General features: G+C 45.9%; 1 protein-coding gene across 1 annotated transcript in view; it reads left to right on the top strand.

Moving 5' to 3' along the window:
- Positions 1-314: 314 nt before the first annotated feature.
- The window catches only part of GNA14 (G protein subunit alpha 14), a 148,121-nt gene continuing 134,599 nt past the window's right edge, over positions 315-13,836 (top strand). Inside the window, exon 1 of the mRNA XM_010952788.3 lies at positions 315-2,104. Coding sequence (XP_010951090.1) covers positions 1,981-2,104 — 124 coding nt within the window. The 5' untranslated portion in view covers positions 315-1,980. The remainder of the gene's footprint in view (positions 2,105-13,836) is intronic.

The following is a 13,836-nucleotide window of genomic DNA, read 5'->3' as shown; positions in this document are numbered from 1 at the left end:
TAAGAGAGAAAGGTGTGACTAAATGACTACGGATCAAATAAGAAATGTCTGGGAACTTTCCTGTAGGGGTCACTATTACTATCAATTTATGCCTGCAAGGAAATAAAATAGTCGTGCATTTAAGAATGTATGCACATTCATTTTTAATGCCTGATGCGTCTCCATTCCCTAAACTGTAAAATAAATAATAAGACTTTGCAGCCAGATAGCATGGTAATGCCAAGTTCTTTATATAATCACACATACCACTCTCTCCACTCAATATGCTCCTCAGTTTGAATTGATTAAATATATGCTACTCATAAGAAAGGCACTTATGCTTGGTCTTAATAGAGGAAGCATTAGCTAATTGCCTAATGCCATAAAGTGTTTATTTACATGGCACATGCTGACTTGAGGAGAAGGAAAAAAACAACAACAACACGTTCACTGCTGTGGACGACAGGATGCCCTTCCTCTGCCTTCCCTTATCTGCTTTTCCTATGGACCTCTTTGGCTCTGCCTCAAAAGGTACACAGAGGACAAAATCGGATGTTGTAACCTGCATTCTATCGTGCCGTTTGAGTACAGAGGTTTTTTTTTTTTTTTTTTAATTTTAAGTTTTTATTAATGCAGCTCAAACGTGATCCCGACGTTCCAGGAGCCAGGCCACTGTGGCTGTGCGGACACATCTTTGCAAGGTGGCTGTCAGTTTTCAGGACTGGGGCGGGGAACACGCCAGGTGCTGCTGGAAACGGGTCAGCCCCCTCTGCATAGCAGGAGTCTTTTCCACCACAAAATGCAAAGTAGCCAGCCGTTTTCCATTCCCCGCATCCCCAGCCCTCCTTGTCTGGCCGGGTGGGAAGGGGCCAGTAGGATATGCACCCTCTGCTTCCGCACTTCTTTTACTTAACTGAACCCAGGGGCAGCTGCTCCTCTGAGCGCAGCGCCAAAGCGCTCAGGCCCAGCTGCACCTTGCAGGCAGGTTGCTGAGCTGACCAAGGGCTTTGGTCCACCAGGAGCTGGCCTGGGGCGTCCGGGAAGCGGAAGGAGCCGGTCTGGGAAACCCTGTTGTGAGCTTCAGTTTCAGGTGGGCAGAGAGAACTCAGCCTCGCCCCTGGCGCGCGGAGTCCCGCGGCGCACGCTCGGTTCGCTCCGCTTACAGCTGAAAGGAGTTGAGGCTGGGAGTTGGCCAACCTCAATCACCTGTCGGAAGCCCGCCCCAGGGCGCGCTGATAACTGCAGCCTCGGCTGGCGGCCTCCTCCGCGCCGGGACGCCAAGGCCAGGGTGGCAGGTGTGGGAGCTGCTCCCCGAGACACCCGCTCCCCAGCTCCCTGCTCGCCCTTTCGCCTCCAGGTGCCAGCGATTTAGCGCGCCCCGAAGGCCAACTGCCTCAGGCGCCAGGGCTGCGGGTTCGAGAGGCTCCGCCTCCTTCTATCAATTAGAACCAAAAACGCCAAGCCGGAACCTTCCCACTCGATCTTAAGCTGCGGTCACTGCTGAGTTTCTTCAGAACTTCGCAAGAAAGGGCCAGCCAGGACCTTTGCCTCCAACCTACGCCGCGCCAGTTGGGGACACCTGCAGGCCTGGGAGGTCCCGCTTTTCTCCGGGCACCGACGCCCCAACTTTTAAGGAGCGGTCTGCGCTCCCCGATTGACTGTCGAGCTCCTGTGCCAAGGGGCGCACTGGTCTTTCCAGGGCCGGCAACCCTCTCTCCCCCGCTCGCCCTCCTCCTCCCCCGAGCGGGTTGTGGGGCTGGGTGAGTCCGAATCTGCAGTACACTTGAGCGTTCCCAAAGCTCCGGGTTCGCCCCCCTCACCTCGGACCCGACGGTCGAGTAGGGACAGAGCCCGGGTGATCCAGGCCTTTTACTGCCAAACTTTAATCGGCCTCCGTCTGTCCTTTCCGAACTCGGGTGCCGAAGCGGATCGGCCGGGCGAGCGGGCGGCGGAGCATCGAGGCGCTCGGAGCCGCGTCTCCCGTCGGGTGCTGAGCGCACCATGGCCGGCTGCTGCTGCCTGTCGGCGGAGGAGAAGGAGTCGCAGCGCATTAGCGCCGAGATCGAGCGGCAACTTCGCCGGGACAAGAAGGATGCGCGCCGCGAGCTCAAGCTGCTGCTGCTGGGTGAGTGGCTGCGTCTCTCCGACCCCCGAGCGCCGGGCGTTTCCCCCCGGCTGCTTCCCTCGCCCGCGTCCTCTCTTGGAGTCGAGCGCGGTGCAGGGCGGCTTCCTTCTCCTCCCCCCAGGGGTTCGCGGATGGCAGCCAGTTGGGTCCTTTGAACCTCCAGCTGGGCGACTTTCGAAGGTACCCCCTTTCTTACCCCCAAACAAGGCTGAGACGTAACCTTTGACCTCCATCTGCTTTCCCCCATCTGTTCTGGTTTGCTCCTCTCCCTAAAGCCTCATCCACCCGACTCCTCCGTCTCTAGCGCGTATCTTGGATATTGGGGGTGGGTGCTTGACCCACATCTTGGGTTCAGCGCCAGCTCTGGCCCCTGCACTCTCAGGGCTGAGTAAGTACCGTTGACTGAGCGCTTACGGAGTACGGTATTGCGCTTAGTTCTGCTGGGCATCGCTGGGCAGTGATGTGGGCAGGTAATATCCCCATTTTAGAGAATTAAACACAGAGGACGGAAATTTGGCGAACTTGACCTGAATGAGAAAAGGCAAAGCAGATACCAGGCCAGTCGAGTCGTAGGGATGAAGTCCAAGCCCGAGCTGCCCCGCACCCCACGCCTGCCTCCGCGGCTCCCTTTGGCTAGGCGGTTCTGTTTGCCACAGGCCCAAACCTCCTTTGCTCAGCTTAACTCAGCCTGTGCTGGTTCCTGGGATTGGGACTCCGCTGCCCCAGCTGTGCTGGCTGGTCTTCGTCGGGCTCCTTTGCCCTCTGCCCAGGTCTAGGTAGGACACCCACTTACAAAAATGGAAAGAGAACGTTAAGGTTTGCCCAATATAGGCTGCAGGACAGGATCCCACCTTTTCCGACCTGGAGAGCCCTGTTCAGTCCATTTTGCTGTTTGAGGGATATTTACATTTTCCTTCTTTCAGACCAGGATAGTAGCTGTCAATCTTTTTAGATAGCTGCAAGTATTTCCATTTCTTTTCTTTTATCTCTTCCAGACAGGAATCCTCTCTTAAACCAGTTTATTCATCTTTAATGTAAGGAATCACCCTTCCAGAAGGCTTTGAGGAAAGAAAAGCCCATCTAATTAGAAGAAAACAGACAGCTTTTAGTCAGTCTTGCCATCAGACCTGGGCAAGGGAACCCCCATGTAATTCCCTGGGTTTAGAGGGGGCAGAGTCTGGCCTTCCCCAGGCTGTGCCCCTCCTCATTGGGCTAAGTGTGTGCAGGTGGACTGGGCTGCCTGCCCAGAGTCCACACTGCCCACTGCATCCCAGATGCCTATTAAATTCCCTGCCCAGAGGCCCCAAGCCTGCTCTGTGCAAGTAGGGGCAGTAGACTGCATCCCTCAGGAGTGCCCGGTGGAGCAGCTGTGCTGGGGTTGTGGAAGAGCCTGGAAATGTGGGCTGAGGGTCTACAGGTGTGCCCACGAGGCCTCCCTGGGAAGAGATGGAGCCTGGGTGGGGCAGGGAGGGGATTCAGTCTGCTGGCCGAGGCTGCTCTTCACATCTGGCCCAGAACTCTGAGGGGTCTGAGAATTCAGATTGTACCAGGCCTTCCAGGTTGTTCTAAAGCTACACTGGTCCAGGAGGGAGGATTATGTAACAGTCTGCTACCTGGTTAGCACTTCAAAGTAATTTTGTGGGCCTCCATCTGTCCCCTTGTCCCAGGCCCCACAAAGGTTAGGGACAGGCCTAGCTTTAGCTGCGTGCTTTTCAAGGACAGGCTGGACCCTCTTTCACTCTGAAATATTTTGATTTGTGTCCGTGTGTGTCTGGAATATACCAGGAGCTTGGCAAGTGAAAAATTAAGCAGTAAACTGAGCCATACTGTACTGGTAATAAACCTGTTTGGAGAAAAATGCTTGCATTTACTTACACTCACACTAGGTTAGGAATGTCTGTAGGTATGTTGTTTGCACTGGAAGTCCTATTTGATTCTGGTGACCAGAATCCTTTTTTGTCCCCACCCAGGCCCTTAAGTCCAACTCTCTTCTGCCCCTTGAGGCACTGCCTCAACTCCTTTACATCAAGCCTGGCAGTGACCGGCTCAGTGCTAGTGACTCAGAAACTGTTAGAAATAGTCTCCACACCACATAGAACTGTCCAGAACCCCAAAGATGGACTTTGAAACCCGTGGCTTCTTTCACTTTTTGGGGGGGGTTGTTGAGGGAGGTAATTAGGTTTATTTATATAGGTACTGGGGATCGAAGTCATGAACCTCATACACACTAAGCATGCACTCTTCCACTATGCTATACCCTCCCCGCTACTTTCACTCTTTAAGGGAGCAGGGCACGTTTGCATTTTGTAAGACAGAGGAGGTGATGACGCCGAAGATAGAGGAATCAGGGAATGGTATATGCTGTTATGTCTGAAGTCATGCAGTTTGAGTGGGGAAAAAAAAAAATCACCCGAGCCTCTGCAATAGGTGTATTAGATGAGCCATTGCCTGGATGCCTCAGGTGAAAGCTCCATTTTGCAAATGGGAGTTTAGGATCCCGTGTGGAACATGGAATGATTTGAGAAGCCACCAACTCTTTCACGAGGAAGCATGCTGTTGCAACGAAATGATTGGAGGTTGTTTGCAAAGTGCATTCAATGGGGCAGTATCCTATCTGCTTAATGAAAGCCTGGGTCAGTGTCTGCAGGGAAAGATAAAGGCTGTTGGCCGGTCAGGGCTGGAAATTGCAAGATGTCAGCGTGAAGTGTGCTCAGTGGATGGAGATTGGTGGGTGGGGCAATGAGGAATAAAGGAGATGGCTGAATTTAGAGGAAAGAAATTCCTTGTCAGTTCCTCAAGATAAAAGTAGGACAAAAGAGTTCTGATAAGAACTTTGAAGAGCACTTCCTGGTGTAGGAAGGAATTGTCTGGACAATAGCAATTAAATGGGGAGGAATGTGACCTTTTATTGGTAATGAATTAGCCTTGGGGAAGTGTTGCTTGTCAATCGGGTTGAGTGTCTCCAGCAACTCTGATGGCTTAATTTTGGATGCAGACCTCTCATGGAAAGGAATAAAGTTTACTGGGGAGTTTGTATATAACTTGTGCTGGTATAGAGATTAAAAATGTAATTTCTTGGGCCTGACTGCCTGGGTTCAAACCTTGGCTCTACTCTTTTTTTTTTTTTTTTTTCCTTTTTGTTCATGGAGGTGCTGGGGATTGAACCCAGAATGTTGTGCATACTAAGCATACACTCTACCACTGAGCTGTACCCACTCCCCTTGGTTCTACCCTTTCATAACTGGGGACTGACTTCTCTTGGCTTTGTCTGCAATGGCAAGTGTCACCTAGCATGGCTCCATTCCTGAGCATTTTTAGCCACCAGTGAGGTGTCATTTCCATTTTAGCTGATCAACTGTAGGTCACCAGCAGTTTGTCTAAACTCTCCTGGTTGTGCTTTAACAGAAGTGTTGTGCTTTGAATTTCCCTTACTCAGCTGACTTTAAAACCTCTTCCTATGCTTATACTAAAGAGTTGAAAAATCTGAGTTCCCCCAAAGTTTCACTGCATTGGTTATAAACAAAATTCCATTTTAGAAGTGGCCATCATGTTCCTGGACTGGAAGTCTATTAGAAGAAATGGCACAGAGAATATAGGCTTCTCAGTGGAAAGTGGCAGAATTTTCTGGCTCTGTGAGGAGGAAGAGGAGCAGAATGGTAAGTTTGCCCGTGTTCCTTCCTCTTTGCTTAGTTTAATCCAAAGTGCCAGGCACGGAGCTCAGTGCCAGGGAATCGTTTCCAAGAGCTAAGCTGGAGGTGCTTGTTCACACGGGAAGGTGACCACGAACGTTTAATAAAAATTAAAAGGTGGAACAGGCAGAGCACAAAGTACTTAATGGCTCAAATGATTTTCCAACTCCACTCTTTCTACATTTACCAGTTGGCACTGGACATTCTGCTGTAAGAGCCTTCTCTTTGCCCCTTTTTTGGTTTGTTTATCTATTATCTATATACACTCATGTATACCTCAGGGTGTGTTTGTGTGTGCATATGATTTTGATCAATGCTTTACTTGATTTCTGTACTTAAGCATTTTGGTCCTAGATTGTACCTGATTTGTGCAATGAGACCCCCTTCTGGCAGCTTCCCTGCATCACTGAGACATGCTCCATCATTTTTTTGAAGCACTTCCTTACTTTTGTAACTACATGCTCCAGGCTCATCTCGAATGTATCATACTTTCTAGTCTGGGAATCAGGCATTTCGCTGCAGGGCTTTGGTGACTTTTAGTGGAGAACTTTCCTTCTAAGATGCTTAAGCTACTTGAAACAAAGATACCTAGTCCCCTAATTCAAATCAGTCCGCAGTATCTAAGTACCTGAAGAACTGCATTTCTAAAGCACAAAGTTAAGGATGAGAGTTTTGAGGCTGTCATGCTGTGAGTGGGTATAACATGGAAAAAAATCTAAGTGGAGTTTGACCAAAAACAATGTAAAAAAAAAAGTCTTACTCCTCAAAGGGTAAAAAATTTCAAAAAAATTTTTTTCTCTTTTAAAGATGACTTCTAGTCTGTGTTTTCTCTCTTTCCCTGATACCTGATTCACAAAAGGGAAGTCTCATAAGATCTCCCATGTGTGGTGTTGCAGGGAGGGAGGTCGCTGGGTTGAGAAGGTGAAGAGGGGAATTTTCAGTGAGTCAGTGTAACAAAGCTGTTGTGTTACTGAAGACAAAGGTTGAAATTCAGGGCAGGGCATCTCACGAAATGAAAATAACTGCATAATAAAAACTGGGAGAGCCAGAGCCAGGGCCTTTCCAGGGCACAGCCATCAACATGACTTGACTCCATTCTCTTCCAAGCTCCAGAGCCCTCTGGGCCTTTACTGGGCCCTGGTGTGGATGAGGGTGCACTCCTGGATCAGTTTAGTCTGGGAGCCGTGCATCACAGCCACGGCTGTCATCTGAGTGCAGATGGCCTGCAGCCGGGCTCCCTGCAAGGCCAGCAGCTGCTGCTGTAGACACTTTCCAAGGAATTGAAAGTGCACTAGTGGGAATCCCGGGGCTCTAAAGGAGGAAGGCACCGTTCGAGCCTCTGCGGAGCGTCACCTTTCATTACAGCTGCTGATTGGTAGATGGATAGGTTGTCATGTTGGCCAGGGTTCTTGGTTTAAGACCATTTAAGCAGCAGAATAATTCATTGGAGGGGAAGCGGGAAACTCATAGAATTGATGGGTATTGGAGAGCAGGCTCGGCCAAAGGGCAGGGTCCAAGGGAGTCTCAACACTGGGATCAGACCAGACTGCCGAACACGTGGCCAGGGACTGGTCACCCAGGGAGTCACTGAGCTGTGCTGGATGCTCCCCTGCACGTTAGTGCTGCAGATCTTCTGAGACTGTCTCCTGCAACTTTGTGTCACTTTTCAAAACCTCAGACCATCTGATTGTGCCCACTGCCACGGAGCTGGGGGAGAGGCAGCGTGGCATAGTGGTGACAGCCTCCTCTCTGGAGCCAGCTGTTGAGAGTTTAAAACCTAGGCAAGAAGTAGTTCCCCTTGTGCTGCCAACCCCCTGTCTGGGCCCAGGCCACTTGCCTACTGTTACGAGGTCACTGTTAGAACTAGCATGTAGTTCCTGGCAGGGCGTGCGGATAGGACGGACAAGAGCATGTAGCCTCCGCTGGTGCCCCTTCTCAGGGAGAAGGGACCGGTGTGTGGCCATAACATAGAGTCATGAAGTGAGCAGTGCGTTAAGGCTCTGGGAACCTGAGTATTTTCTTTTTCTTTCTCTTTTTTTGGTGGCAGTAGCCTCTGAGTAGTGATACATGACCATAAGCAAGACATTCCCTTTGATCCTCAGGGGCCTGACCTGTAAAATGAAAGGTTTCAATCAGGTAACCTCTGAGGTCTTTTCAATTCTATCATCAGATGGTTTATATCAGTGGTTCTCAAAATCTCTTCCCAGGACCAGGAGCATCAGTACCTCTGGGAACTTACTGGAAATGCAAACTCTCAAGTCCCTACCATGGCCTTCTAAATCAGAAATTCTGGCCTGGGGCCAGCAATCTCATGCAGTAAGCCCTCCAGGTGATCCCAGTATGTGCTCAAGTTGGAGAACCTGTCTTACAGTGTGGGCCTGGAGCTCAGGACTGGCCAGCCTCTGATGGCCACCCTCAGCTCTAAGCCATATATCCTTATCTTTCAGCCGGTCTCCAGGAGGCCCCAGGGATTAACCCGCCTAAGGGGAGGCCCTGATTCTTGCAGTTGAAGCAATCTCTCCCTCATCAACCTGATGAAGGGTCTTCAGAGTGTGAGCTGGGTAATTGGTCGGGGTTGTTGAGCCTTTGCCCCCAGGTGCCAGGTTGGTGTGCAAAGAGGAAGAGCAGGTAGGCAGGAATGTCTCACCTCGGCAAGGGTCCTTACAAAAGAGCAGTGTGCGCATTTGCTGGGACCTTGAACTTTGATGTACCACTCATAAAGGTGTGCTTCTGTAGATTGCAGTGGTTTTATGGGCAATAACCATTAAGCAGTTACCCTTCTATTGTGGATTAAGTGGTGTGGAGGAAGCAGGTTTTAGACCCAGCTATCAGTCTTCTCTTTGAAAGTTTGCCCTCTATGGAACATTGGCTGGCATTTTCATCTGAAGAGTAGTATTCCTCGTTGTCAAGTTTTTTTTGTCCCCTAAGTAACTGAAACACTCTTCTATTTTGTACTTAGCGATGAGAGGAAAAGGGGACACTTACCTTCCATTATTTTGTCTGAGAGGCATCTTTGACATTGTCGGTCAGTTGTCAACAACCCACAGGTGGACTCACTGTGCCACCGCTGTTGTGAATCTGCCATGAATATCACCTTCACTTTGAATAACTCATCCCCAGAATGTTTCTGTCGCTCAGCTCCTATTAATAGGGAAATATAAGCTAATTGTATTATAAACAAAATCAAATAAATGAAGGTGATCAATCGTTGGCAGAATCATCACCTAATGTACCTCATGGTCTAAATCTTACTCAGCCAAGTCAGTGCCACTCAAAATGCAGTTGTGGGCGCCAGGCCAGGGTGCATCAAAGACAAGTACAGAAATCAAGAGTAAGCGGCTAGAGACTTGTATAGGCATTTAACATTGTCGTGGCATCAGAGGGTATTTTTTTATTGTATTTCATTGATGTGACACTCAGCAACTGAATGGGAAAGATTTAGAAACTAGTCCCTACCACAAAGGGTTTGAGAAACACAAGTGCAAAACTTTATTTGGTGGACGAGGAGGAAAAGGTCCAGAGGAATGAAGAGACCTCAGCAGATGCACAGGGTTGGGTGGTCAGTAGCTAATTGACAGTCAGCGCCAGCGAGGGGTCCAGTCCCTTCGTTGCCAATCCATTCTTTCATTAAGTCACTCTGAGTCTTCATGATGAATTTCATTTCTAAGGCAGCATCGATTCTAAGATCTGCCATTGATTTGAAAGCAGCTCTTCATTTAGTGCCCCTGAAGGAAATGTACACATCAATGCAAAGGCATCTTGACCTTAAAAATGTTAATTTGTTTGGCAGTGAATCTCAGAATCAAGGATATAAGGTTTTTTCCCCTTTTTCCTGCTAATAGTACAAATTTAAAATAAAATAAAACTGCCCCAGTTATTGACAAAGAATTTAATTTCATAAAACTAATTTAAGGGCTGAAATTAGATTGGAAAAGAAGCCTCTGTTGTGTTACAGTCAGCCCCCTGGGTTCCACTTTAAGTAATCTTATTCTATGAAACTCCGAAAAGAATTGCTGCCTGGATTCGTGGGACTGTTACATATAAAGAAGTTTATGAAAAAAAATAAGAGCAACCAAATCTTGAGAGTACCTTGCTCCAAGGTCTGAATAATCATGGATGGGACACAGCCACGCAATTGGCTGCGTCAAGGAAGACTTTCACAGGAGACCTTGAATACCATGACAGCTTTGTTCACCCACGGTGCTAAGCACAGAGCTTAGCTTACGCTGGCTGAATTAATATATGTATGTTTCTCTCTCTGTAGTGGTTTCCATGAAATACCAGATGAGTAGTGTGAATGCCTTATAGGAGATGGAGGTCTCTATTGTTTGGGCTGCTGTAGGAAGGAAGACAGGCCTGAGTTGAGCCTTAAAGAAAGGCAGGTTAAAAATTCTAGAATCGATTTGTTTTCTACATGTCCAAGATCTTGACTAATGTCTCATTTTGAACATGTGTTTATACCTGTATTAGTGGTTTCAAAATGAGAAAATTGAGCCTGGGTCCTAGAGATGAAATCATATTTGGAAAATACAGTTTTTGTATTTCCATAAAGACTTTTCCTAATAACTGTACATGATACAACTCTGATACATAAACAGAACTATAGCTGAGGAATTTGCTAATTGTTCTTCTCTATTGCTTTATTCTGAAATAATTTGAGAAAAATTATAATTCTTCTTGGTCTTTATTTAACCTTTATAAATATGAAGTAGTTCTGCTGTAAAATGAAAGAGTTAGACTTCATGATTTTGTAGGCCCATCTCGCACTTAGTTTTATGAATATGAAATTTGTTAGGTCTACAGAAAGAAGCAGTCATGATGACTTAAATCCTCAGAAGCTTAAGACCTAGTTTGAAATGTTAAGAGCCACACCACAACTTGAGCAAATTTCATAGGAAAGTGACCTTTTTCTGTGCAGCTAGCAGGAATAATGATCCAATGTCACTCTTAGTGGCAGTATTTGAAGTAGCAAGACATTTTGTGGTTCACATAAAAATATATTGCATTTGTTGATATAAATCTTTGTAATGGGTATTATTTAAAACAGTGGTTTTCACATTTTGTGATTTTGAGTTTGTTTTTAAAAGTTTGGGAAAGGAAACAAAATGGGACCATCCATTTAAAAATTTTACCAAGTGAGACTATTAAAAAATATCTTAGAATATTCATCCAAAAAGCAATTTAAAGGGTGATATTAGACACAATGAACAATGCCTTTCCTAACATGGCCAAAGTGGAACACACTGAACCAAACTGAAGGGTCTTCTCTTTTATCCTCTCCCTGATTCACACATTTCCACCTGTCCTCCTTACCTCAACAAATAGTACCAGTCTGAAAAACACAACGAACTAGTGAATAAAACTAAAAAGCAGACTCAAAAATGTAGAGAACAAACTGGTGGTTACGTGTGGGGAGAGGGAAGTGGGGAGGGGTAGTTTGGGGCAGGGGATGAAGAGATATAATTAAGTATAAAATAAGCTACAAGGATATATTGTACAACAAGGGGAATATAGCCAATATTTTATAGTAACTATAAATGGAGTATAACTTTAAAAATTGTGAATCACTGTTATACAGCTGTAACTTAAATAATAAAAAGTTAATTAACTAAAAAACAAAGGGTACCACCGAGGTTCTCAAGCCAGAATCCAGAATCTTTATCTTTCTTCTACTACACCTAACACTAGAAATGGAAATACTAGCAAAACATTAACGTTTATACACCCAGTTGTCAATCTAGGCACTTGAAATGAATGAGCTCATGTATTCCTCGCCATGCTTGACGGCGCAATTATCATTGTCCTCGCCATTCTACAGATGAGGAAACTGGGGCCCCAAGACACGGTTCACCAGCTAAGGCAGAGCCAGGGTTTGAATCCAGGCTGTCAGACTCCAGAGCCCTGCTTCTTAATCATGGTCCAAAATCTCACCAAAATCTACTTCAAGACACTGAATCTCCACTGGGCCCACTTCTTGCCATCCTGTTGGCCCCAGCTCTTGTCTGGATTACTTCATCACCTACCATTCCTGAGCCGGGAGTCCACTCTCCACACTGCGGCCAGAGTGCCCTTTCAAAATTGTAGACTGGGCTGTTGTTTTCCTGCTCAAAACCTTTCTATGTCTTCTCATTACCTATGGGTGCAAATTTGAAATCTATGCATGGCCTGTGAGACCTTCTGTCTCCTGCCACCCCTCTGCCAACGTTCCTTGTGATCACTCACTTCTGGCCACAGAGCTTCCTTTTAGCACTTACAACAAGCCAAATGCTTCCTTTTCAGGTATCTGCATGTGCCAGTCATCTGCCTCCAACGTGCATCTTACTGGTCTTTAGCTAACTGCTACTCATTTTCAGAATGCATCTCAAAAATCCCTTCTTCCTGGAAGCCTTCATTGACTCCCCAATCCAAATTGAGTCCCCCCAGAATATTGTCCCATAGCCTATTCTACATTTCTTCCTTAAAGTAGTGACATCATTGTTTGAAACTCTATTTCTGACGTTGTATGTACTCTCCGTCTTCCCTGCTAGACTCTAAGTTTGCTGAGTGTAGGGACTATTGGAACCAGTAAATCTTCAAGATCTTGTGTGGTGCCTTGGTGTTCCAGAAACATTTGCTGAATGAACAAATATACTGCCATTTATTATCAATATAATTGCATGAAAGAAAGGCTTCTTTAACTTCAAACAGTGAAAAGGGCTTATTCTTAGTAAAGGACACTTTAAATTGAATGAATATATATTTATGACTAACTCAATATTTGCTCATATTACATTTCACTTTTGGACTATATAGTGATGTATAAATGTCATTATATACTGACATTGGACTGTGGGCTGATGTTCTGGGAATCAGTGATTTATTGCATGCATCTTATTTATATTTCCTAAGCTTTCATATTTTCTTATGCACAAAAGTGAACACTGAATATTAAAAAAAATTTTTTTCCCTTAAAAAGTGTCATACTTGTGGCAGAGATCGCTAGCAGTCTCCTGAATATCTGTAATTTCCTCCTTCTGTAGTGATGTAATATCTTGGCACATGACACTGAGGTAAAGACCATATTTCTCAGTTTGCCTGCTGCTAGGCGTGGCCATTTGACCAAGGTTATAGCCCATGGGATGTAAACTGTAGGCATTGAGGCTATTTCTGAGTTGTGCCCTTAAAAGGAAAGGAACCTTTCTTCCCTTCTAGAGAAGGGTGCTGATTTGGTGGGAGAAGTTAGAGCAACTGTCTTCTGCCATGAGTTGGAAGTCCAGTATTGAGGACAAAAAAGCAACAAGGTGGAAAAGGCCTGTGTCCCTGATACCAGACAGGTGCTATTCCTGCCCTGAGTCAGAAATGATGGGGCCCTTTTTCAACAGCAGCTAAACTTGTCTCCTAGCTAATGAAATATTATACACTTAGTTTCGCACTTAGCTTTTTAACTCCCAATATATCTGGGTGTTCTTTCCCAATCTTATGTAATTCAAAGGCAGAAAAGTCAGAATGTATATGTTGGGGAAAGGGGACCTCGTATCTAACGTGATGAACATATTATAGCCGGAGGGCAGTGCTGTGTCTGGACCTCTCATTCTCCCACCTTTCTAGCGATAAACAACATGCTTGTATTTTCTGCCCACATTTTCTACAGTTGACTTTTCAGATATTTGATAGGAGCTTTTCTGCAAGCATATAAACATTAGAAGCTGCTTGTTTTACTTGACATTGAGTTTATTTATTAAAGCTGAGAAGTGTAAAAGCCGAGTTTTCCTAAGCCTTTAATATTCATTTCAATGTTCAAAAATCTAGTAATTTTTGTATAAAAATAACCATGCCTTTCACATAATTCTTTGATTAGCTTTTAATTTACTACTAAGTTAACCCTACTTACTAATTTAGTGAAATAAAGGATTAACTTTCCTCTAAACATTTTTAAAACCTATTTACAAATTTTAAAAGCCCTGAGTATCCTCAAATAGATCAGCCCCCTGACAAAGCTGGTAAGAAAAAAAGCTGAGCATTTAAGTGACTCTAGTGATCTCATAAACCTAAACTTATAGGTTA

This window comes from Camelus bactrianus, chromosome 4, assembly GCF_048773025.1.
Source record: "Camelus bactrianus isolate YW-2024 breed Bactrian camel chromosome 4, ASM4877302v1, whole genome shotgun sequence".
Taxonomy (NCBI): Eukaryota; Metazoa; Chordata; class Mammalia; order Artiodactyla; family Camelidae; genus Camelus; species Camelus bactrianus.
The sequence above is the reverse complement of the archived record's forward strand: the minus strand, read 5'-3'. Positions and strand labels throughout refer to the sequence as shown.